General features: G+C 37.0%; 2 protein-coding genes across 2 annotated transcripts in view; one reads left to right on the forward strand and one right to left on the reverse strand.

Moving 5' to 3' along the window:
- The window catches only part of PALMD (palmdelphin), a 54,371-nt gene extending 51,487 nt beyond the window's left edge, over positions 1-2,884 (forward strand). The window contains exon 8 of the mRNA XM_079728425.1: positions 2,531-2,884. Within this exon, the coding sequence (XP_079584551.1) occupies positions 2,531-2,574 (44 nt within the window). The 3' untranslated portion in view covers positions 2,575-2,884. The remainder of the gene's footprint in view (positions 1-2,530) is intronic.
- A 10,904-nt stretch (positions 2,885-13,788) lies between these two features.
- The window catches only part of FRRS1 (ferric chelate reductase 1), a gene marked incomplete at both ends in the record, with an annotated part of 49,475 nt that continues 36,182 nt past the window's right edge, over positions 13,789-27,081 (reverse strand). The window contains 8 exons of the mRNA XM_079725194.1: positions 13,789-13,881; positions 13,964-14,025; positions 15,196-15,339; positions 16,379-16,437; positions 16,675-16,772; positions 20,556-20,642; positions 22,342-22,454; positions 23,808-23,921. Of these exons, the coding sequence (XP_079581320.1) occupies positions 13,789-13,881; positions 13,964-14,025; positions 15,196-15,339; positions 16,379-16,437; positions 16,675-16,772; positions 20,556-20,642; positions 22,342-22,454; positions 23,808-23,921 (770 nt within the window). The remainder of the gene's footprint in view (positions 13,882-13,963; positions 14,026-15,195; positions 15,340-16,378; positions 16,438-16,674; positions 16,773-20,555; positions 20,643-22,341; positions 22,455-23,807; positions 23,922-27,081) is intronic.

Below are 27,081 nucleotides of genomic sequence, written 5' to 3' on the forward strand. Positions count from 1 at the left end.
TTTAATGGGTTTTTTAAAATAAGTATATCATATTGACATATGCCCTCAGGGTACGTCCATATTCATAGAATATATAGCCACCTATGCATTTCAATTTCACAAGCACCAACTAGGTTGAGCTTCTCCCTCTAAACGCCTCTCCCCCAAAAAAATGCATATTGATACTTGAAAATCCACCATTTCAGTCCATTCCTTTATTTATGGTATAGGTGCCCTACTAAATATAAATATTCCTAGTAGGCATAATAGTTAATAAGTGTAAGTCTCTTTTCTCTTAGTGTAAATGCTGTTATCAAAACCTGACCTAATAGCAATTTTTAACTTGGAAAAGAACATGAAGGAGGAAGAAAGATGGAAAAAGGTGGAGCCTGGAGACCCTAAAGATCAGATTTTTTAGCCAAAACTTTGAAAAGGATAAGACACAACAAGAAAATTTAGGCAAATTTATGTCCATTTATTTATGTATCAATAAATATAACAGGATCATGTTCAAAGTATCTGGCTCAATGCCAGATGCATCCAACGAGTGGCCCCTGTAAGCTTTTACTGGGACTCCCCTACTATCCCCACCAACCAGACAGTTGACTCCCTTTTGTAATCCTCACCAACCTACTTTTGTACTTCTTTTAGCTCTGTTCTCCCCTCTTACAGATGTCAGTGGCATTTCAGGATGAAGAGGTAGGGAAACTCAGCTCCGGGGGATTCAAAAGCTATTGGTGCCAAAATTGCTAACCTGTGGCAACCATTAGAAGCCAAGGGATACCGAGAGTAAGGAGGCAAGCTCTCTTCCCTCAAGTTAAAACCAGTCAAGACTATGCGTATGAATTGCTATGAGGAGAGGAGATAGAGAACAGAGAAGAACAGAAAGGAGAAGTAAAAAGGAGAGCTGATGACTCAGGTCTTTTAGCTGCTACACCAAGGGGCCTTCCCATTGCCAAAAACTGTGTCCCCACGCATCTACTTGGAACTCACACCATCTACTTACCGTAGGCCTAAAGAAAGGAAGAGCAGACTCTAACAATCTAGAATTCTTTTTTCCCCCTTAAGAAACGGGACAGTGAGTTACTGGATTACCCCACTCCGGAGGATGCAGACATCCAAGATGTCCTTTAAGAACTTCACTGAAAATCCACAGCACACTGGCTATGCCTGATTTACTGAATCTAAGTTAAGGAGTAGCTGTAGGGAGGAGGATTTTGCCCCAGCCTTAAAAGAGACCTTCAAAAGTCCCTTAAGATGAACGTTTCCTCTGCTTTCGTTTTTGGTATGGGCAAGATAGAGGTCCAAAAATCCCAAAGTAAAACCTATAAAGACTTGCCTTCTGCCTTCTTGCTGTGGAAGCACAGTCCTATCCTTCAGTTTCACCATCCGACATCTCCCAGCAATCAACACCATCCTCCTGGCTACAGAGCAAAGGAAATTCTCTCAGCTCATCCTGAATTCAAGGGAATATTCTTGATCCTGCCACTGGAAATAATCATTTCCCTTAAAATTCCAAGGGAAATAAAGCTCTTTGACTTCATTTAAATGAAAACATTCATATAAGTAGAGTGAAAATAAAAATGACCATGGCCTTCTTACAATATTAGATCCCCAACCTTCTCGTATTTGTGAAAAAGAGCTTCTTAGAAATAGGGTCATTTCATTTGTTGATAGACATCTAATATATGGCTGTGAAATAAGAAAACATGATTTCCCTTTTTGATTTTTTTTAATTAAACAAAATTTTGCAAACAGTTAAATGGCTGGTTCTTGGGCCATATTACATATGATTGTAATGATCAGTGCCTTGAAAGCATCTCTCAACTTTTGGAACATGACTGAGACAGCTATACTCTTAAATATTAATGGCATGATACCAGAACATCAGAGAAATGTTATGAATTTTAAATCTACATTTTTAAAATGGTTTCTACATCCAATATACCATTAGCAGTGAAATATTCTTAAAAAGATAAATTTGCCCTTTGAAAGTACTTATAACATATCTTGACAAAGACATTTTATCATGACTTCAACTCCTAAATACTGGTTCGTAATGTTTCGTTATTAAAAAAATTTGTTCTTGCCATTCTATACCCAAGGATGAAGCCCCTTGGGATAACCAAGTTTGATGAGTTAAAAGATAACCCAACCATCATGAATTAAGGTTTATGTCAATGCTTTTTTCTCTTTAGTAGTACATAGCTCAGAAATATGCACAAAACAGTCATTAACCCATAGCTGTTTATCTATGGCTAATAGTGATACTGTGCACTAATCCTGTATTTACTCAATTTATGCTGTGTTTGCTCTTTTAATTTTTATAGAAATAGGTTCCTTCTAGTTCTGAACCTGCTTCTTCCCTAAGTTAACCATAGCTTATTATTTCTACTATCTTTTTATGCTACTAAAACAATGCTCACATTGTTGGATAAAATCATCTGAGGTATGTTTCAAACTTTCCTGCAATCTATGTAATGGTCATTTAGAGTGAAAAGTAAAGCTTTTTTTCCCATAACTCTCTCTCTATTTTTTCTTTATTTTGCAGCCTTAAGGATGAGAATGGCAAAGCTGGGGAAAAAAGTTATCTGAGAGGTGTACCATCTATGTAAACACCCTTTGAAGAAGAAACTAAGAAACATTTGCAAATTTCTCTTCCGGATATTTTGTTTCTTTTTCCTGAGATACAAAAAATTATAATTATACCCATTTTAAGCCATGTGAATAAGCAGTAGTCATTATTTGAAACAAATTCCAAAAAAGCTGGGGAGAACAAACTCTTAACTTTTCCAGTTACTTGACATGATTCAGTGGGGGGGAAACCAACATATTTTTATTGTATTGATACCAAAGCATTTCTAATAATAGCTTGTTAAATTTAAGAATAAAGTTATTTAAAATAGCCCGACTATATTTTATTAACTGACCTTGTAATTTTGCTGACACAAAGATTGAAAGATCAAAGGAAGCCACTGCACCTCATCACAGAAATATTCATCTTCAACTCTGACAAGTAAACATGCCATCCCAAGTCAACAAGGCTCTAAGACAACTACATCCTCCTGCTAAGGACCAATTCAATTGAGACTTAAAAGTCTTTGCATACATTTTAAAGGTGCATGCAATAATTATCCTCATATTTGGGGACTGGATTTGTATTATCTTAATAGCATACATGACTTTACAGTTGATAACCAATATGTTCAGTCTTCTTGAAATACCATCTTTTCTTTCATTCAGTTCAATGTGAATTCCAGGGTACAATGACTGATTATGACCCAAGACTGTTGGATGGAGGACTTCCCAAATTCTCAACACAAATCTGATCTAATGTTTGACCAATTCTTGTAAACAAGTTAGAATCCTAATATTAAAACATAATAAGAAAGTGTACAACATTTCATTCCTAAGTATTCTTGCCAGGATGTTAAATCATGATTTGAAGGAGAATACTCCCATACCAATTATTTCCTGCCTTACCTTGTTATACTGCCCTCCATCCAACACCCTCAAAATCCACTCAAATACATCTTCCCCTGGATCGTGCCAGTGCTAATTACCCAGGTCCTGACAAGTCTTTCAGTGAATGGTCTGTTTTCTCTTGGGAAAACACTGAATTGCCCTGGTGAGACCATGATGAAATTATCTTAGCTACTAGTGTGGAGGCAATGAGAAGTAAAAGAAGCAGATCCTGATGAGGGCAAGCATTACCTGGAGAGCATCAGCCTCAGATGAGTTGTCTGCAAGGGGAAGTTGTTCTCTAGGAGGAAAGAGCTCCTCTGCTGGCCTGGAATGTTCCAGGAAATCTGGAAGGTCAAATTTCAGAAGCACTTTAATACAAACACCCCATCCCAGGTCCAAGGGTCCCATTCCTTCCTTTTCATGCTTCTGACTTTAGCATAAGTGACTTGTCAAATCTGCACATTCTTTTGTAGCTCTGCCATCCTTGTGATTAAATCACTGGGTTTGGGTTTGGGTTTTTGAACACAAAAGTTTATTAGAACACTGCCTGGCACCTAGTAAGTGATCAATAAGCAAATGAATGAATAAGTGGTTCAGAAGGGGAAAGATGTAGTCTGCAAGGGGAGGCTGTGTAACACCAGTTGGGTTCAAGCAACATAAGCCTGAATCTGTCTGTCAGATCATGAGGCATGGACCAGGGCTTGTATGCAGAAGTGGCCCAGCATGGCCAGAAGGTGTGGGAAGTGGGAACTGGTCTTTTGCCTGGGGGTAAAGCAGGCGCTGCTGCAGAATTGGCTGCCAGGTGGGCAGAATGGGGTCTGAGTGCAAAGCTGGAGCCGGTCAGTCAGGGCTGCTGAGGTGAGTCTGGACCATCCACACACCAATCCACTGGCTCCTGTGCTCAGGGAAAAGGAAGGAAAGATGGAAAATGGAAGTGAGGTGCCTTCTTGCTGCTATTGCCATGCAGCATCCCTCCAGTACCCTCTACTGGCAAAGGCTAACATTGCTCCAGCTGGCAAAGAAGAAATGTTTGCATCACAAAGCAGGGCAAAGAAGGGTGGATTTGGAGATGAAGCATTAAATGATGAAGATAAAGATGAAGCATTAAACTGGCACTGTCCATTCATTTTTCTACCCAGCTTCCGTGTTTATCTTTCTACATACTGTTGACCATTCAAGCAACTAAAAGACAACTGTTTCCATCTAATAAGATGCAGCTATCCTTTAATAAAAAAAGATCTCACCTTCTCCCCCAAATGAGGAGACACACACTCCCGAGTTATGCTACCCATAGCTAACTATATTCAACATTAAAGAACAGTTTTAGATTAAGAGAAAAATCCAAAAGATAATACAAAGTTCCCATATACTCCACACCCAGTTTCCCCTATTATTAACATCTTACATTAGTGTGGTACATTTGTTATAATTAATGAACCAATAGTGATACATTATTATCAATTAAGGTCTTATAGTTTATTCACATTTCCTCAGTTTTTACCTAATGTCCTTTTTTCAGTTGCAGGATCTCATACAGAAAACCACATTACTTTTAGTTGTCATGTATTCTTAGGCTCCACTTGGCTGTGACTGCTTTTCAGACTTTCCTTGTTTTTGACAATCTTGACAGTTTTGAAAATTACTGGCTAAGTATTGTGTAAGATGTCCCTCTATTGCAAATTGTCTGATGTTTCTTTCATGATTAGACTGAGGTCATTAGTTTGGGAAAGGAAGACAAAAGAGGTAAATTGCCATTTTCATCACATCATATTAAGGGTACATACTTTCAACATGAAAGTACATACTGTTAATGTTGACCTTGATAACCTGGCTGATATAGTTTAGTCAGATTACTTCACTGTAAAATTATTCTTTTTTGCTGTATGCTTTGGCAAGAACTCACTATGCACAGCCCATACTTAAGGAGTAGGGAGTTAGGCTCACTCTCCTTGAGGATAGAGTATCTACATCAACTATTTCAAATTCTTCTGCACAGGAGATTTGTCTATTCTCCCCCATTTGTTTATTCAATCATTAATTTAAATCAGTGTAGACTCATGGGTGTTTACACTACACTTGAGTTATAATCCAACACAATTTGTTGCTCAAATAGCTCCAGCTCTGGCCACTGCAAGCTCTTTGTTTGTTCCTATGCACCTTTGACATACACCCATAAATGTTTTGAACATGAAATTACTTTCCATTTCATCAGATCTTCTTTAGTTTCTTTCAATAATGCGTTGTATTTTTCATTGTACAAGTCTTACATCTCCTTAAATTTATCCCTCTTTTATTCTGTTTGATGGTTGTGAATGAAATTGTTTCTTAACTTCACTTTTGATTGTTTTTGCTAGTGTTTAGAAATGCAATTGATTTTTTTTGTATATTGATTTTGTATACTATAACTTTGCTGAACTTGTTTATTTCTTCTAGTAGTTGTTTACTGGATTCCCTAGGGTTTTCTACGTATAAGATTATGTCATCTATGAAAAGTGATGGTTTTATTTCTTCCTTTACAATCTGGTTGTCTTTTATTTCTTTTTCTTGCTTAACTGCCCTTGCTAAAACCTCTAATACAATGTTGATGCAAAGTGGTGATGACACTCTTGTTTTCGATCTTAGGGTGAAAGTGTTCACTTATTTACCATTAAATGTGATGATAACTATCAGCTTTTCCTACATGTCTTTATCAGGTTGAGGAAATCCCCTTCTTTTCCACATTTGTTGAGTATTTTTACCATGAATGGGTGCCTCTCTTTAATTCTGTCAACTTTTTCTTCATGTCTTTTGGAGTCTGTTATTAGGCACATTCATATTTATCACTGCAATGTGTTCTCTTTTTTAAAATTAATTTATTTATTTTTGGCTGTGTTGGGTCTTTGTTGCTGCACATGGGCTTTCTCTAATTGCGGCAAGCAAGGGCTACTCTCCATTGCAGTGCACAGGCTTCTTATTGTGGTGGCTTCTCTTGTTGCGGAGCACAGGCCCTAGGCACGTGGGCATCAGTAGTTGTGGCTTACGGGCTCTAGAGTGCAGGCTCAGTAGTTGTGGCACACGGGCTTAGTTGTTCTGCGGCATGTGGGATCTTCCCAGACCAGGGATCAAACCCTTGTTCCCTGCATTGGCAGGCGGATTCTTAACCACTGCACCACCAGGGAAGTCCTTGTCCCTTTACATTTAAATCATGTCATGGGTTTTACTTTTTTATCCATCTGACATTCTCTGCCTTTTATTTGGAGTATTTAGTCTACTAATGTTTAATATAATCATTAATATGGCTGAGTTTTGGCCTATTTTATTATTTGTTCTCTCTTTACCTCCTCTGTTTTCTTGCTCCTTTATTTTTCTTTTCTTGCTTTTTAAATTAAATTACTTAAATAATTTTAAGATTTCATGCTATTTTTTCTACTGGCTTTATATATATATGTCTTATTTTTTGTTTTCTGTAGGAATTACAATATACATTTTTAATTTTTCACATTAGAACTTTTCACTTAGAACTAACATTGTATAATGTTATATAAAATGCAGATGTCTTTCAACTATGCAAGTCTATTATCTCTTGACATCCTTTATGCTAACTTGTTATATGTATTACATCTGCATACATTATAAACCCCACAAAACAATGTAGACTTTTTTTTTGCTTTGAACAGACATATTTATTATAAATAATTTAAGTTGTAAAAGTCCAAAGAGGTTTTATTATTTACCAGTTATTTACCATTTTGAGTGTTCTTCATTCTTTCCCCGGGATCCAACTATCATTTCTCTTCAGCCTGAAGAACTTCCTTTTGCCTCTTGTAGTGCAACAAAGTCTCTTAGATGTCCTTCGACCCAGAATGTCTTCATTTTTGTCTTAATTCTTGAAGGATATTTTTTCCACAAGTATAATTCTTATTGACTTTTTTTCCTCTTTCGGACGTTATTTCACCCTGTCTGGCCTCTATAGATACTTATGGGAAGTAAAATGTTAACCAAATCATCGTTCCTCTGTTTGGAATGCTTAATTTTTCTCCTTTTCCTTTCAAGATTTGCTCTGTATTTTTTGCTTTCAAGACTTTGACAATGATTTGTATAAATAATTGTATAAGCCTGACTGTTCATATTTTCTTGCTTGAGTTGTTTTCCTGCATCATGAATCAGTAAAGTTAGGTCTTTTAGCAAATTTGGGGAGGTTCCAGTCATTATTAACTCAAATTCTCCTCTCTTTCTGAGATAATACCTAAAGATGCTATCATTTAACAGGTCTTGAGATTCTGTTCAATTCTTTCCCCAAATTTTTTCCTTACTCTGTTCAAACATTAGATAATTGATTTATCTCCAAATTCATTGGCTCTTTTCACTGTCATCTCCATTCTGATATTAATTCTCTCCTGAACTCTTTCAAATACTGTATTTTTTCAGCTTTCCAATTTCTATATGGTCTTTTTGTATTGTTTCTATTTCTATATATTTTTATTTATAGCAAGCAAATTTCATTTTATATAGTTGAGAATAATTATAACACATGCTTTAAAATTCTTATCTCCTCAATCTAATCATGTGAGAAATCTCAGAGGTTGGTCTCCATTGATTGTTCTTTCTTTAGAGCAAGGGTTAACAAACTATGGCCCAGAGGCCAAAGTCATCCCACATCTTGTTTTTGTATGGCCCACAAGCTAAAAATGATTTCTCACATTTTTTGAAGGTCGGTTTTAAAAACTGCTTATGCTACAGAGACCATATGTGGGCCACAAAACCTGAAATATTTTCTATCAGTCCCCTTAAAGGAAAAGTTAGCTAACCCCTGCTTTGGAGAATGGGCCAGAGTTTCTTGGTTCTTTTTATGTCAGGTAATTTTGGATTGTCGTCAGTACATCATAAAATAAAATATTGGATTCTCTTATTTTTCACCAATGAATATGGTTTCTTTTGTTTTAGCAGGCAAATAACTATGTTGGACTGCAAACTCTGTTTCTTGTGCTCCAGCTCCAATCTCAAGTCAACTTTTTTTGTTTGGTCTAGCTGCTTTGCACCTGCGTTATGCATGTGAACATATTCAGGGATCAATCAGAGCTATGGGCAAACAGGATTTGGGATGCCCTCTCTAGTGTTTTCCTTTCCAAGAAAGGAACTCCCCTCCCTTCACCCCACTCTCTTGATAGCTGCAGTTGACCAGCCATCAGTCCTCTGGATTTCTAGGCCAGAAACACTGAAGTTCCCCTGCCACCCAACACCACATACACAGTTGACTTCAACTGTCCTGAAACTAAAAACAGTGAAAACAGGGAACTCCAAACCATTTTCCTCCTCTGAGTGTGGACACCTCATCCAAATCTTCCTGCTTCTCATCACTCTCTGGGGCTTTCAGATAGCTGCTTTTTGAAGCTTACTCTAGTTTTCTGAAGGAGAGTCTATTTGGCAGGATCTTAGCCATTACTGGCAGTGGAAATCACATATTTAGAATGTATGGGTTCAGGAAATTCTTATCCACAGAGCTTGATTACCATGTCTGAGTACCTGATTGGGAACCAAAAATTTGTTTATGTTCTTACAAGAAACCCAGAGTACAATACAATTTATTTTATGTGTTTATAAGATATATGAAGAAGATATACTTCTAAAGATAACACAGGGAGATCAGCTTGGTGCTTTGCAACGACCTAGAGGGACAAGATAGGGAGGGTGGGAGGGAGGCTCAAGAGGGAGGGGATATGGGGATATATGTATGCATATGGCTGATTCACTTTGTTGTACAACAGAAAGTAACACAGTATTGTGAAGCAATTATACTCCAATAAAGATCTATTTTAAAAAATAAAATAAAAATTGGGAAAAAAATCACTACTTAAGGTTTTTGGTAAAAAATAAAATAAAATAAATAAATTTTAAAAATTAATAAAATCCATGAAAAACCACTGGAAAAAAATAAAGAAAGAAAAAAATAAAGATATGTTCTAGGAACGGTCTCTCCTCTAAACCAGAGTTATATGACCAGGCATTATATAAAATGACATTAACTTATTTGATAACAAAATAAGAAATTAAGCTGATACGAATTTTAGGGCAAGCAAACCTCCCAGATCTTTCCACCCAAAGATATAATCCAAGAGTAGTAATCAGATAAATATTTGTTTTACTGAGGTAAAATTCACATAACAAAATAATCCTTTTAAAATGGCATTTCTTATATTCACAATGTTGTACAACCACCACCTCTATCTATCAACAAAATATTGTCAGCACCCCAAAATAAAATCTTATGCCCATCATGCAATTACTCCCTATTCCCTCCTCCACTCCCTCCCCTCAAGGCCCTGGCAACCACCACTATGCTGTTGCTATGCATTTACCTATTCTGAATATTTCATATAATCATAGTGTGTTACATTTTGTGTCTGATTCACTTAGCATAATGGTTTTTTTGTTTGTTTATTTGTTTGTTTGCTGTTCCTCTTCTTATTCCAGTCCTTTGATGTCTCTGGTAGCCATGGAGAAGCATAATGTTCTGAAGGTTCATCTATGTGACAGCATGCATCAGTAATTCATATCTTTTTATGGCTGAATAATATTTCATTGTATGTATGTACCACAACTTGCTTATTCATTTATCTGTTGATGGACATGTGGGCTGTTTCCATCATTTGGGTATTGTGAATAGTGTTCCTATAAACATCAAATTTTTAATTTTTTTATTGTGGTACAATATACATAACACAAAATTTTCCACTGTAACTACTTTCAAGGGTACAATTCAGTGCATTAAGTACATACACAGTGTTATGTAAGCATCACCACTATCAATCTCCAGAACAATTTCATCATCCCAAACAGAAATTCTGTACCCATTAAATAACAGCTCCCCATTCCTCCCTCTCCCCGAGTCCTGGGTAATCACCGTTCTACTTTCTATGAATTTGACTAGTCTAGGTACTCCAAGTAAATAAATCATATAATAGCTGTCCTTTCTTGTCTGGCTATTTCACTTAGCATAATGTTTTCAGGGTGAATATCAAATTTTTTATCAAATAAAAACTACACATTCCATAGGTAAAAACTACTAAAGTTTAACACTGTAATCAAAAGCAATGACATCATCAACAACATGTACAAAGCACCTTTTACTGGTACCACTTCCTTCCTTCCTCATAACTACCCTGTGAGATGGGCTTTACAGATGAAGGAATGAGGCTCAGAGAAAATGAATGATTTGCCCAACGACATGAGTCTTATAAATCAGACATGCATGCTCAGGTCTTCCAGCTCCGCTCCCAGACTCCCAGTCTTTTTTATGTACAGGGCTATCTGCCTCCCAGCATACCATTTATAAGGATGGTCAGGAGAGACCTATGTAGAAGGAACAGTCAGGGAAGCCTCCAAAAGCAAGAAGCATTTTTGAGCCAGAACTTAATAAAATAGTTTTTGCTAGAAAGAAGGGAACAGAAAGGGCATTCCAGGCAGGTGACCATCAGTGACCTGGGTGCAGAGATGAGCCTGGTGGGTATTGGGCAAGAAGGAAAGAAGCAGGGGGTGCACAGTGACAGCGTGTAACCTAATCTGATTTGAAAAGAGCTTAGAAGAATCCTTTCTTTCATTCCCATCTACAATGGATTATCTTAAACAAGGACCTTTGTTCTTTTTTTTTTTCCTTGCTTCACCAGAATATACAAATAGAATTTCAGCCAAAAGCTACAGGTCCCCCCTAGGGCTTCCTGGTTGGCATCTGCTGCATCTGTCTTTTCCCACCACAACCTGGACTGGGGCAAGATGTGGAGGGATGAATATCACTTAACACACATTAGAGCCAAAATCCTGATAACAAAGTAGGCACTAAAGTGTTATTCGACAACTTATGCCATAGGCTACCTACGCCCTTATGATTGATTTCCAAAGATAAGAAAATAATAAAAACAAAAATAGCCTCAGTTATGAATGCTACCCCAACCACAACTTTCTAGAATTTGTTTCACTTTTTTTGTTTCAAAAATAAATAGTTACTTTTATTTTACAGAAGAACCCATCTTTAAGAAGAAAACTCATGATTTTGCTATTTGGGGCAACATTGCTGAAAATATAAAGGCATTTCGTTTAACAATTACTCCTATCAAAAGATATCTTTAAAAAAAAAACAGATTGTGGGCTTCCCTGGTGGCGCAGTGGTTGAGAGTCCGCCTGCCGATGCAGGGGACACGGGTTCGTGCCCCAGTCTGGGAAGATCCCACATGCCGCAGAGCTGCTGGGCCCGTGAGCCATGGCCACTGAGCCTGCGCGTACGGAGCCTGTGCTCTGCAATGGGAGAGGCCACAACAGTGAGAGGTCTGCGTACCGCAAAAAAAAAAAAAAAAAAAAAAAAAAAAATTGTTTATTACGAAAACAAGAAAGAAAACTGAGAGGAGCAACGAACAGGCATTTTCAATTTGTAGATGTCAACCATTCTTAAGCAGAAGAATCATAATTTGATATTAATGAAAAGGTTTGTTGGCCTACTAAGGTTAGATGACAAAGACTTCTTTGGACAACTCTGTATATCAATTGATGATATATCAAAATAGTGCCAACAGATGAATCAATGAAAAAGAAAAGTTAAAACAGTTTAGCCTCAGCACTGGAAATCCAGCAAGCTCATGTATTTGAAAACGAAACCCACCAAGGTTCATCTTCTTAAACAAATCTTTCCTTGTCAAATGTATAATATAATTTATTAAGATAATTGTATTAACCTTTAGGCCCCTAATAATTGAAAATTAGAGGAAAATATTTTAGTATACATTTAACTTTCTATACTAAACAAAACGTTTTTAAATAAAAACATTCAAAAGGAAAGTTTAGACTGTAAATAGCCTGGCACTTATAGAACATAAACACAGAAAGTTCACATCTCAAACCCTAAGCTACTTATGATAAACACCTGTATAAAGGACAAAAACATATCATTTTACCCAGTGAAAGATGTAAGATACATCGCTGAGGCTATTATTTATACCAGATAGAATTTAGGTCCTTGGACCAATCAGAAAGAACACCTAAAAAAGTAAAATATGCCTCCCTAAACTTTTTATTTTAAGAATGTAGAGTTTTGCTTGTTTCCTCTGCCTAAAATAGTTATGTTCATTTGTTACAGGGTCACAGGAATGTAAAGGGAAGTATCAAACAACGGTTATAAACAATCATGGTTAGAAAACAAATAGAATTGAAACCAGAAAATAACAACATTGGTCCCTAATTTAAGTTTGTAACCTATAACTGTTAGGCCAAAAAAAAAGACAGAAATTTTTCAAATAAATATTAAGAGTTGGTGAATTTTAAGAGAAATGCCATCCCAAGATATTATCTAAGTACTAAAAATGAATCAGCACAAGTGAACAGTAACAAAGCAGTAGTATTATGGCGCCACCCACTGGCTAGAAGTCCTCATAGCAAACATGAGACCCAGTCATAAAATAGAAATTATTGGAACCGGAAGGGAAATAGCATTGATAATTCTAATTCATTATAGCATCAGGATCTTCTAACAAAACAGAACCACCCATATTATTTTATTACCACAAGGACAAATAATAACTCTTAAATATGTTCACAAGAGTGAATTTTATTAATTTTGAAATGCAAGTCTACAATCTCCAAAGGCTAAGACAACCTCAGAGTCAAAACAATTAGCATATAAAATGCCATTTTAGCTCTGTAGCTGAATATATAAATACACTCTTAATCAGAAGATGCACACTTGCATTTCACTGCTAAGAAAGAAATTATAATATTAATAATATATTTAAATGTTAATGAAATGGTGTTAGCCCTACTTTCACCTTTACCAGCGAAGTAACAAAATACATGAAACAAAGGATATGTCCAAAACACTGGACCGAAAAACATGTTTCCAAAAAATTTTTAAGAAAGGGGGGAAGGGGAAAAAAATCCTAAGAAAGACCATTCAGATAAACTAGTAAAAATAAATGTTTTCTTTAAAGTACCACAGCACCTTTATAGCCCAAAATATATTTACCTTAATACTATCTGTATTTTATCCTATGACATCTTTTTTGTTTTTCCAAACATTTCTTTTCTTACATGCTAACATTCTTAAAATTTCAGCATAAAAAATATTTGAGTCATTTCTCCTCAAGTACAATCTTCCCTTTAAGACTCAGAATAATACATAAAAGCTTGACATCAGTTTATAGCCCACAGGACCCTAGTGAATGTTGATCTCTAAAGACCAGACTTCCAAATTTCTCTTTAGACATGGCCTGGTCTTCCTAATTAGAAGTCATGAATACGCTCCAGCCAGTCTGTACAGGCATCAAGTTTTTTGGCTTAATGATAATTATCACCTGGTCTGCAAAAGCCAAGGTCTTCACTCGCTCATAGATGGTTGATTGCAGATAAGAACATAGTGAGAAAAGTCAAATTCCCACAGACATAAATTGCTAACACTGTCTTTTTAAAAGCATAACCCTGAAAGAAAAAAATTGAGATATGAAAAAAAAGAATAACTATCATTAAGGTTTGTGTCAATAAAGAAGAAAAAAAGACTTACTTCTGCTTCAGCTGCAGTAAATGACTGGAGGATCTGAATTCTATCATCATCCAATATTTCAACTGTCAAGAATAAGAACATAAGTTTGTAAGGCCAGTGGGTATGCAGATAAACTAATTCTCAAAAAAAAAAAACCTGATTTATAGCGTTTGCTGATTTCCAGAATGTTCATTCTCCCATTTCAAGTGACCAAATGTTGCAAACTTCTTGAATACTTAAGGCTCTCACAAATTAGGTCAAGCTAGCTACAGCATACATTTGTTAAAAGACTTTCTCCTAGTCAATAAACACCATACCAAACTCCCAACAATCCAAGTTTTAAGTACATATGCATTTTAAGTAGCAAGCCATAATCTAGCGATCAAAAGTCCTTTGAGACTCAAAACCCATACAATATTGTAAATCAACTATACTTCAATTAAAAACAAACAAAAAAAGACTCAAATCCTATGTATGTGACCCTATCAAGAACCAAAAATTGGTAGGACAGATATTTAGTACTCAGTTCCTAAAAGCTGCCCAGGCTCCTAGATTCACAGCACACACACTAGACAACAAACAGGTTTTGTTTTTAGAAGGCCACCTTTACTTATTTGAGGGGCTGAGAACTAGATAGGACACAAAAGACAGTCAGACTAGAAATAAAGCTAAAATGTCACTGATTCTCTACTAATCTCTTCTAATGGCTACAGGTATCTTACCCTGCCTAGAGGTGAGACCAAAACAGACCTTGCCACTAGAGAGCGCCGGCAAAATAAATCCTTCCTATCTAGCGCGCTGGTTAGCTAGCTACATACGATGTATAGGGCAACCTAAGTGACAGCACACAGGAAGTTTGTCAAATAGGTAAAATTTGTCTGCAGCTTTGTCCTGTGTTGACCATGGACATCTCTTCTTCCTCCATCTCACGGGTCTCTCAGCTCCAGGCATTCAGGGCTCTCAGTACATTCTAGCCCCAAGTCAGACCAGCATGAAAAGTAAAAAGTACCTACAAAGAAGGCCTCTTCCCTAAAACCTCTTTCCCTTGCATTTTACTCACTGATTCTAATACTAATGAATATAAAAAACAAACGCAGAAATTTTCCACTATTTTTACCACAGACTGAGTAATCAAAACAGAAACTTTTAGTAAGCTACCATGTAAGGGTCAACCATTAGTGTCAAGAAACATTAATTATATTCCAACAGTTTGTATAAAAGTGATTCTACATAACACTGCTCTTTCAGGTTACCTTTTCTAGAGAGTCGGTAAGTGTGTACCTCCAGAACAATCTCTGTCCCAACATGCCAGGCTACAAATCCAATCATTGCATAGGTTTTCCATGGCCTGGGAAGATTCAATCCTGGTAAATCCATTCCCAGGAACATTGCTGCCACTACATTCATAAGGAATAAATACATATACTCAAATGCAATTCAAGAGGTAACTGTGTATGCATGTATACATGTGTGTTAATTATATCAAGTAAAATATACTAGAAGAGTTTATGATATCAATTAGATTAATATTTAAGACCAAATAGTTAATTTAGTCTTTTTTTATTTTAACACCAGAAAGGCTAAGATGGGAAATTATAATTACAATCTACCAATTGTTAAAAAAGAGGTACCCGGGCCTCCCTGGTGGCTCAGTGGTTGAGAGTCCGCCTGCCGATGCAGGGGATACGGGTTCGGGCCCCGGTCTGGGAGGATCCCATATGCCGCGGAGCGGCTGGGCCCGTGAGCCATGGCCGCTGGGCCTGCGCGTCCGGAGCCTGTGCTCCGCAACGGGAGAGGCCACAATAGTGAGAGGCCCGCATACCGCAAAAAAAAAAAAAAAAGAGGTACCCAAATTTTTCAAAATGTTTTAAGTCTGCAACATAGGAAGGGAGAAACGTATGGAAACCATTTCTGATTATACCTCCCCTTCCATGAATTTCTATAGACTGTAGAAATGTGAGGGTAGGAGGTGTCAGCTTAGGTATTTATTACATAAAACATCAAAGTACACTGGATAATCATACTTGACTTTTGAAAAACACCTTTCCCTGGAAGGTACCATCCCCATGGAGAAAACCTGGAGGCAGAGGGCTGGGACCCCGGAGCCCACTTCAGCCCAACCCACGACTGACCCTCAAGTTGAGCTGCTTAAATGTTTGGTCATCAGCATAGCTTATTCTGCTGGCATAGACAAATGCTAAAAAAAAGTCTCAAAAGGAGAGTTTTAAAGTCATTTTAAAAACCTTGAAACTGAAATAATGGCTTAAATAGTTACCTCTAGAAATTACTTTCTGGATTTCAATGTTTGACTGATTTCTCCTCAACAGCCAATTACTCCAATTACTAATGCATCTAAAAATCATTTAAGCCAAATTACAACTTGCAATATAAACAACCTGCAATTATATATGAATAAGTAGCATCACAATTACTTACCTGCTATTATTCTAGCTGCTGTTCCCATACTCCAATGAGTCCAGTTAAACACTTGCCTTCTACCAAATAAAGAACCAGTCAGTATTCTTAAAAGTGATGGAACTACAATTAATTCCCAAGAGAATAAAAAGCATGTAATTTCCCTATTGCCTAGGAATTAGATATCTGAAATACATTTTAAAACCTTTTAAAGTAAGTATAATTTATCACTGAATTTTATAAAATGCAAAAAAGGAATTGGTTTCCCAACTAATGACATCTACATTAAAAGCATTTATAAATAAAGACTTAAGTACCTTGGGTCATGTAAATGTGGTCTGAAGGCTGCCGAAAGAAGCTGAAGAACTGCTGAACTCATCACTATACAACCAAGGTATGGGTGATAACCTGCATGCTGAACAAAGTTATATCATTTTAATGGTCTCAATCTTGCCCATCGATTAAACCCTCAAGTTAAAAATAATACACACAGATGTATTCTTAGCGTTTTTCTGTAGCTTTAAACATTTAATAATGATAGTTATAATAACAGGCACCATTCACTGAGTGTCTATACCAGGCACATACTTTATATACATTATCACTAATGTTCACTATGATGCTTGACAGTTAGTTATCAATATCCCACTTCTACAAATGGGGGAACTGAGGCTCAGAGATATCAAGTAACGCATCCAAGGTCACACAGTGTGTATATGGTTGTGGTGGAATCCATGCACAGAATGCTGCCTCTTCCCACCAGGATGTTAGAGGACCACCAACACCAGCACAGCCATCTGAAGCCCACCTAGGACTAGTTAGTATCTGCATGTCAGGAACAATCAACCCAGTGTATTTTAATTACTTGTTCAGACCTCTATGTTTCCCAGAGCTGAAGGTTCTACTTGACGCCTTGTAACCCATATGCTTAACAGAGCCTTAGTCACTCAATAAATGTTTGCTGATCAAGAGAATAACCTGCACAACCACTGTATTAAAATCTCATCTCCTCTGTTCAGAACGAAGGTCTAAGCCAAGAAAAATCATCAACACAATACCTCAACAGTTTCGGCTACACTCCTCCCTCAGTGATGTGTGCCTGCTGAAAACAGCAGACAGTTGGATTAGACCACTTTACACAATTATTTCATTTAAAAACTTAAGAGAAGAATTAAGAAGATGCTCTAATACATTACACGTTTAAATAGAGGGATATCACAGTCTGTTGTCACTGACTCCCATGCTTGGGAAGGCTCTAAAACCTGTGATCTAGAACAAGGACATAGTGGTTTCCAAGCCAAGATAGGAAGCTTTTGCAAATTAGGAACTAAAAGTTGACAGAAGAGCACTATAAAACTTTCAAGCCATGGACTCAGTTATACACAGATAAGTTATAACCTGGACCCTGGAGATGGAAAAGTGCCTCTCTCTAATAAAAAACAGTAACAGCAGCAACAAAATTCTTATATATTTAGAATGTGCCGGGACTATTCTAAGTGCTTTCAGTTAATTAACTCTCAACCCTCAGAAAGCCTATAAGATAGATACTCTACTATCCCCACTTGAGTAAACTGAGGGACAGAAAAGTTAAGCAACTTGCCCAGGGTGTCCCAAGTAACAAATGATGACATGAGGATTCGAATCCAAGCAGTCTGGCTGTACAACTGTGCTCTTAACCTTTTTACTACCATAGTCATAAACTGCAAAGACTACAAACTACAAAGTTTACAAAATAAGTATTATGCTTGTCCAAGTACCTGGATAAAATAAAGTTTCAATATCTTGAGTCATATCAGAAAATCTTCATAATTTCCTTTAAAAAAAATAGGTTGACCATGGAGGTTCCTTAAAAAACTGAAAATAGAGCTACCATATCATCCAGCAATCTCACTCCTGGGCATATATCCAGAGAACACCATAATTCGAAAAGATATATACACCCCAGTGTTCACAGCAGCACTATTTACAATAGCCAGGACATGGACGCAATCTAAATGTCCATCAACAGAGGAATGGATAAAGAAGATGTGATACATATATACAATGGAATATTACTCAGCCATAAAAAGGAACGAAATAACACCATTTGCAGCAACATGGATGGACCTAGAGATTGTCATACTGAGTGAAATAAGTCAGAGAAAGACAAATATCATATGATATTGCTTATATGCGGAATCTAAAAAAAGGGTACAGATGGACTTATCTACAAAACAGAAATAGAGTTACAGATGTAGAAGATAAACTTACAGTTACCAGGGGTTGGGGGAGGAGGGATAAACTGGAAGATTGGGATTGACATATACACACTACTATATATAAAATAAATTAATAAGGATCTATGTAGAGCACAGGGAACTCTACTCAGTACTCTGTAATGGCCTATATGGGAAAAGAATCTAAAAAAGAGTGGATATATGTATATGTGTAACAGATTCAATTTGCTGTACACCTGAAACTAATACAACATTATAAACCAACTATACCCCAGTAAAAATTTTTTGAAAAAATAGGTTGACCAATCTATAAACTACCTAAAAAGCAGAAAGGAGGTTTCCTAATAATATTGTGACCCAAGAGTCATCAATCTTAGGCCTTGTAGCAACAGCCCAAACTGAAATATTAAATTTTAATATCAAATTCTGACTGGCTCTTAAACTAGAAGAGTATAATGGAAGCACAGGCTCTGACCTTAGGTACATCTCCAATTCTCAATAAGCCTCATTCATTCATTCCACAAATATTTACTGAATATTTCATGTACCAGAATCTGTTCTGGGTGTTAGAGATACATTAGCAAACATACCAGTAAATATCCTGCCTTCTCATGGAGTTCACATACTAGTGTGAGAAGACAGACGAAGAAAAGATATAATATTTAAGAAAATTATCTGAAACGACATAAGGTAAAGATTGCTTCAGGAAAAAATGAAGCAGAGCAGGGCTCTTTGAGAAGCTATTATTTGAGCAAAGACTTGAAGAAGGTAAGGCAGTAGAGGAGGCATGACCAAGGCAGAAGGAAAAATCTTTGCAAAGACTATAAAGCAGAATAAATAAATAAATTAATTTTTTAAAAAAAGACTATAAAGCAGGAGCATACCTAGCATTAGCCCAGTGTGAAATGAAATGAGCTATTGGATGAGAAAAAGAGCAGATCAATTCAGAGAGTAACTGGGAGCCAATCATGGAGGACTTCGGCTTTAACTTTGAGAAAAACTGAGAGGCATTAGAGAAACCAGTTTGGGGCACAGGAATGACATCATCTGATTTACATTTTTTAAAAATCACTCTGCTTCTTGGTTGAAAACAGATTGTACATGGGCAAGGGTTGAAGTAGAGAGACCAATAAGGTGCCGACTGCAAAGAAGTCCAGGCAAAAGATGATGGTGGCTCGAACCCACATAGTAGTACCAGTGATGGTGAAAAGTGTTGTATTTGACATGTAAAGCCAATGGGATTTCCTGAAGGATTTGATATGGGGTGTTAGAGCAGAGTTAAGAATAATTCCAATGTTTTGGCCTAAGAAGGGAACTGCAAACGACTAATATGGGGATGGCAGCACATGGAGCAAGACTGGGAGGAGAGGTCAGGAATTCCGTTTGAGATGCCTTAGACATGCAAGTTGAGTTCCTGAGTAGACAGCTGTTTGTGTGAGTCTCAATCAGGGTAGAGGTCTAAGCTGGAGATACACATTTGAGAATAAGCCTCAGTTTCTTCATTTGTGACATGGGATTATTATCAATAACAACTTCATTTGAGGTTTAAATTTGATAACACACGTAAAGCACTTAGCACAGTTTGCTCAGTAGGAATGCAACTAATGTTAGCTTAGTAATAGTCATAGTATTAGTTAGAGAAAACCAGTTACAGTGTTCATGTTCCTCAGATATCATGATTTCAATTTTTACCATTCTATAGCAAGAAAATTTATTAAAGCTATATAGTGTATATTTAAATTTTGAGGCAGTCTAAAAATACATTCCATTACCAAGTAATCTGCACTTACATTCTCACTTCATCCCTGACCACCAACCATGTGAAATAGTCATCAGATGATTCAAAAAGGAAGGAAAGAGGGATACATGCGGAAATATCTTTTTACCCATCATCTGAGAATAAAACAGCAATCTCCTTTGGCACCAAAATAAATTTTAAACATATAAATAGAATAAAAACATTCTGTTTAAGATCTACTTACCCAATTCCAGCCTCCTCTGTAAATAAAAGGCAGAAGAAAAGCAATAAAAGTGAGGGCAAAAGTAGTAAGCATGAGCATTCGATGTACCTGCAAGGATGAAATGACAAATGAGAAGAGAGTTAACTACATAAGAGAAAGGAGTTTACATCACTATGAAGATCATGGGATGAGATTCACAGAAGGCATGCATTCAGTTGACACCTAGCCACAATTTGTGGTCAGTTAAAAACAAAAATCTTACTATTCCACTGAACTTTAAAGAAAAGCCTAAGCTGCCAACCTCATCATTCTAAATCATCTGCCAAGACTTCACCTGCACAGAACAGCAGGAATGGATATATCACACACACAGAGCACTTATTGCCAAGTCCATCATTTTATTCCAAACACATTTATTAAGTTCCAACACCAAGCACAGTGCTTGGATACAATGAAACTGCAAGGAAACAGAAAGTACTGTTCCCTGGGGAGTCTGGGATTTAATTGAGCAGATAAGAGAAACATATTTGAAATGTGTAATTCATTATCCAAATGAGGAGAATACCAAGAGTGAAAATGGGCACTGTTAGTTGATTATGTGAGGATAACTGGTGCAAACCAAAACTATCCCAGAGAATGTAGGACATATAATCACTACATATACAGATATATAGATAGATAGATAGATATATACACACACACACACACACAGACATATATGGGGGGTGTGTGCATACATATATACACACATCACCAGAAAGTAGAACATATACTCACCCTATATACATATAGACACCATAGTTTTAAAGACAGTGGAGGATTTGAATTGGTAAAGAGGAGACATAAAGAGTTTTCCAGTTGGGAATATCCACATGAGAAGAGGGGAGAGAGAGAGAGAGCAATCAAAGGCAGAGACAGGAGCAAGGCATGTAGCAGTCATTACTGAGAACAAATAAAACAGATTAACACTGCCAGCCAAAAGTGAGAAACAATTTTAGATAAGGTAAATCTTAAAAGCTACAAATTTATATAAAGTTTCAAGGAATACCTCTTATAAAGTCAAAACTGTTCTAATAAGCAGTATTTTTTTTCTATAAGCAGACATGTACATTCTATCTCAACACATAGTCATTGATCTTCCACTATATGTGCAAATATCTATACTCCATGACAAATGAAAGATAAAGGTTTGTTTTGTTTTGTTTTGAGGGGTATTTATTGAATCTTGCTCATGTTTCTATTAAAAGACTGCCTCCTCATCCCACGGGAAGGGACAGCATTAAAAAGGACACTTTATTTTCTCTTCTCACCCACACAGGAGATACATGATCTTGACTGGTGAGCTAGGGACGACCTAACATTCACTGGCCCATCAACCAGAGGACAGACCACTGCTTTGCAACATAGTAAGCACCCACTATTTCTTTCTTCTTCTCTGCTGCCTTCCTCAACCCATCTGTACTCAGTGCAGTGGGTAAATGTTCTTCTAGTGTCTTCTTCTGCAACTAGACATGTAACTCAAGATCATTTGGGACCCAAAATCCATGTTCCAAAGAAACGCACATGGCACTGATACATTCTCCAATCCAGCCTGCCCCTTCATAGAGCTGTCTTTATTTTTATTTCCATCAAGTACCTTGTGTCTATTCTCAGTTGGTTAGGAAACCAAAGAGCAAAAAGAAATTATGAGGATTCCAAAATTACAACTATAACCATACATACACAAAAAAATCCGCTTACTTCATGTGTTTCCATGTTGCAATGTTCAAATAATATGGAAATTGCATTAACCTTTTTCTCCACCTACCTGAAACCAAGCTGCATCCCCAAATAAAGCCTTTGACCAAACAGGTTTGAAGAACCGGGCAATCAGTACACCTACGCTAACTGTAGTCATCCATGCCACAAACATTAAGGCACCTACAGGTGAGAAAATGCAATGGTTGACAACACAGTCTAATTAAGCTGTCTCTTAAATGACCAAGCCAAATGCGTAGAAAATGTAAATAGCCAACAAAAATACATTCAGCTGACATAAACATAACCTGAATATCAATACTTTTACCACCACCACTATTACTTCTAATAGCTAACACTTCCAAAGCTCTTATTTCGTGCCAGGCACTGTCTCTAAGTGTTTTATGTGTATTAATCTAATTGATCTTTACAACAATTCCTCTAAAGTATAATTATTATTCCAGTTTTGCTGTATGGAGAAGGAAAGCACAGAGAAGTTAAGTAACTTGCCCAAGGTTACTAAGTTGGAATTTGAACCCAGGCTGGTTTGAATAACTGTGCTCTTAATCATTATACTGTCTGAAGTTATACAGCCTTTCTGAAGTTATCTCAGAATCTTCTCACATTTCACTCCAAAAAATAATGGAAAACAAACAGGCATGTTATTTCTGAATCCAATTACTGTTCAACTAGAGCTACTGGTAGAAGCAAAATAGCAACAATAAAGATAGTTTCAAGCTTTATTTAAACTCTCACTAGAATGGATAACTCTGGAGAATATAAAGGAAATATACCAATTAAGGAAAGTTCCCACCAATACTAATACATTACAATAGTATAGTATAGTATACACTTACACTATTTCCCTATTTTTCAATCCCGTTTTTCAATAATCAACTGGACTACTTTTCAAATGGAATCAACTTTCACTTGTAGAACCAGAGTACATCAGAGCCTTATTTCTAGGCTACTGCTCTTCCAACTTGGTTCCCTTCATCACTTTAAGTATATAATATCTAAGTATAGCACTGAGTACTTTGTATACCCTCAAATATTTGTACATTGATCAGTTCTTCAACAAAAAAATTGTATTTTTGAAACCAAACTACTATTATAATTAAACAATCACAATCACAAACCACTCTTTTATTAGCAATTTTTAATAAATGGTATAATTAATGTCTCATAAAAGTTAAATTAATTAACCCAATGATACTCAATCCTGGCTGCAATTAGAGATGATTATCGTACTTTTTTAAAATTACAAATGTCTTAAAAGCTCCTCTGGTGATTTTAATGTGCAGTCAGGGTTAAAACTACTGAATTATCCGTACTCTCTATTTTTAATAAAAATTATCAAACATTAAAATAGATAATGCTACCTGCAAATGTTATTGTTTATGTTACCTGCAAATGTTATTGATTTAAGAACGTTTGCTAAATTATGCCTGCTACCATTCTCAATCTAGCCAGCACTAAATTTATTCCACAAAGTATATTCCACAGAGTAGTAATAATAATCCACATGTAACTTACCATGAGCCTTCAGAAGGAGTAAAGAATGGGATCCTCCTATGTTCTCTGGATAGCCTGTCACATTGTATTTTTCATATGTAATCAAAGGTTGCTGAGAATGCTTATGAATCCGACCTGAAATTTAAAAAAAAAAAAGGAAGAAGAAGATGAATTACTTTCTCAGGAGAGAAGGAATGGAGAGACAATGGCATGGCATGGAAACAAAATTTCTTAAGGTAATAAAAAATAAATAAATTTCAATAGAGATGATATATATATACTATTATATATTGATATTATATTAATACACATATATTAATATAATATAAATATATGTAGTATTAGTATATAATATAATAATATTCATTATGTATAAAATTAAATCTGTGCTTGTATACAATTATTCCAGTTAGTCTGTGTATATGGGTATGTATGGGTGTGTGTTCATTCTGGGGATCTATCTTACAGAAGTATTTACTTTTTAACCAAAGGTACATCTATAAGCATGTTAATAGATACTTTCTTTTTACACTGGCTAAAAAAAAATTTAAACAAGCTAAATGACCATCCTTAGGAGAATGAGTAAATAAATTATGGAAAATACATTATTTTTAGAATACAATGCAAGTGTCAAAAAGAATAAAAATAATTAAGAAATTTGATATGAGATATATATGAATCTTTGTTTCAAACAAATAAGTATTAGACCACAGACTACACCTCAATGATTTCCAAAAGGAAACATTTATATAGGTTATATTATCTATCTAAAATGCAACAAATTAACAACAGAAAGCTAGGAAAAAATGGTCCAGCTAGATATTTTAAAAACTCCTCTTCTAAATAACCCTTGGGTTAAATAGGAAATCAAAACTAAAATCACAAGTCTTCTTAAAATGAATAACAATGAAGGCACTTCATATCAAAACACATGTGATGTAATTAAGGTACTATTCAAAGGAAGTTTTTAATCATCTTAAAAGCATTTCCTTAAAAAAATATAAAAAGACTTTAAAGTATTGAAATAATCATTTAATTCAAGATGTGTTTAAAACAAAATATAACCCAGAAAACCAAAAAGGAGGATTGATTAAAAATTAAGGTAGAAATTAACAAACTAGTAAGTCTAAAAATGAGAAAAATCAATTCTGTAAAAGGCCAATAAAATCGATTGATTTTTTGACAATCTGACCACAAGATAAAAAGAAATATCACAAACAGTATTAGAAATGAAAACAGTGACATAGCTGCTGATATAGAACATATTCTTTAAAATTATGTGAAAATGCTATATACAACTTTAAGTCAGCCAAAAATATTTCAAAATCTAAATAAAATGGATGAATTTCTGAGGAAATCTAGAATTACAAAAATTGATCAAAGTAGTAGTAACTCTGGAGAATTATAACAATAAAAATTTATTTTATTAGTCAAATATTTCCATTCCTAAAGTCTCAGGCTGTATGTGGATGAGTTCTATCATACCATTTAAAAATTTTTTTAACTTTAAAAATTCATATTTGGCTTCCCTGGTGGCGCAGTGGTTGAGAGTCTGCCTGCCGATGCAGGGGACACGGGTTCATGCCCCGGCCCGGGAGGATCCCACATGCTGTGGAACGGCTGGGCCCGTGAGCCATGGCCGCTGAGCCTGCGCATCCGGAGCCTGTGCTCCACAATGGGTGAGGCCACAACAGTGAGAGGCCCGTGTACCGCAAAAAAAAAAAAAAAAAAAAAGTTCATATTTATTTAAACCCTTCTTGAGTTCTTTCTATGAGATTATTATAACACTGAAACCGGAGCCGGAGGAAGATGGCGGAAGAGTAAGACGCGGAGATCACCTTCCTCCCCACAGATACATCAGAAATTCATCTACACGTGGAACAACTCCAACAGAACACCTACTGAACGCTGACAGAAGACCTCAGACCCCCCAAAAGGCAAGAAACTCCCCACATACCTGGGTAGGTCAAAAGAAAAAAAGAATAAACAGAGACAATAGGATATGGACGGGACCTGCACCAGTGGGAGGGAGCCGTGAAGGAGGGAAGGTTTCTACACACTACGAGCCCCTTCGAGGGCGGAGACTGCAGGTGGCGGAGGGGGAAAGCTTCGGAGTAGCAGAGGAGAGCACAGCAACAGGGGTGTGGAGGGCAAAGCAGAGAGATTTTGGCACAGAGGATCGGTGCCCTCAGGCACACACCAGCCCGAGAGACTTGTCTGCTCGGCCGCCAGGGCGGGCGGGGCTGGGAGCTGAGGCTCGGGTATCGGCTTTCAGTCGGAGCGCAGGGAGAGGTCTGGGGCTGGCGGCAGGAAGAGAGCCTGAAGGGGTTAGTGCTAGCCCGGAGGGAGTCCGGGGAAAGGGTCTGGAGCTAACGGAGAGGCAAGAGACTTTTTTCCCTTTTGTTGCCTGGTGCGCGAGGAGAGGGCATTCCCCTCCCTCCCCTCTGCCTGAGTGAGCCAGAGCCCCCGAATCAGCGGCTCCTTTAAACCCGTCCTGTCTGAGCGAAGAACGGACGCCCTCCGGCGACCTACGCGCAGAGGCGGGGCCAGGTCCAAGGCTGAGACCCGGGAGCTGTGAGAGCAGAGACAGGGAAATCTCTCTGTGCAGCCTCCGAGGCAGCGGATTAAAGCTCCACGGTCCATTTGATGTGCCCTGCGTCTGTGGAGTGCATGAATGGACAGCGAATCATCCCAAATTGAGGAAGTGGACTTTGAGGACAAGATTTAAGACTTTCCCCCCTTCTTTTTTCCTCTTTTTACAACGAATTATCTCAAATTAAGGAGGTGGACTTAGCAAGATTTCAGACTTTTCGCCCTTTTCCTCTTTTTACAACGAATTATCCCAAATCGAGGAGGTGGACTTGGAGAGCAAGATTTTTGATTTTTCCCCCTGCTCTCTTTTTGTGAATGTGTATGTGTAATCTTCTGTGTAAGATTCTCTCTGTATAGCTTTGCTTCCACCATATGTCCCAGGGTTCTTTCGGTCCGTGTTTTTTTTCAATAATTGCTTTTTAATTTTAATAACGCTACTATATTTCATACTTTATTCTATTTTACTTTACCTGCTCTTTCTTTTTTTCCTCCCTTCCCTTCCTCCCTCCCTCCCTCCGCTCCTCCTTTCCTTCTTTCTTTTTCTTTCCTCCATCCCTCCCTCCCTCCCACCCTTCTTCTTTCCACTTTCTTTTTCTTTCCTTCCTCCCTCCCTCCCTCCTGTCTTTCTTTCTTTCTTTCCTTCCTCCCTCCCTCCCTTTCTTCTTCCATTCACTCTTCCTTTTGCTTTCATTCCTCCCTCCCT

Source organism: Hyperoodon ampullatus (assembly GCF_949752795.1).
Source record: "Hyperoodon ampullatus genome assembly, chromosome: 2".
In the NCBI taxonomy this organism is placed as follows: Eukaryota; Metazoa; Chordata; class Mammalia; order Artiodactyla; family Ziphiidae; genus Hyperoodon; species Hyperoodon ampullatus.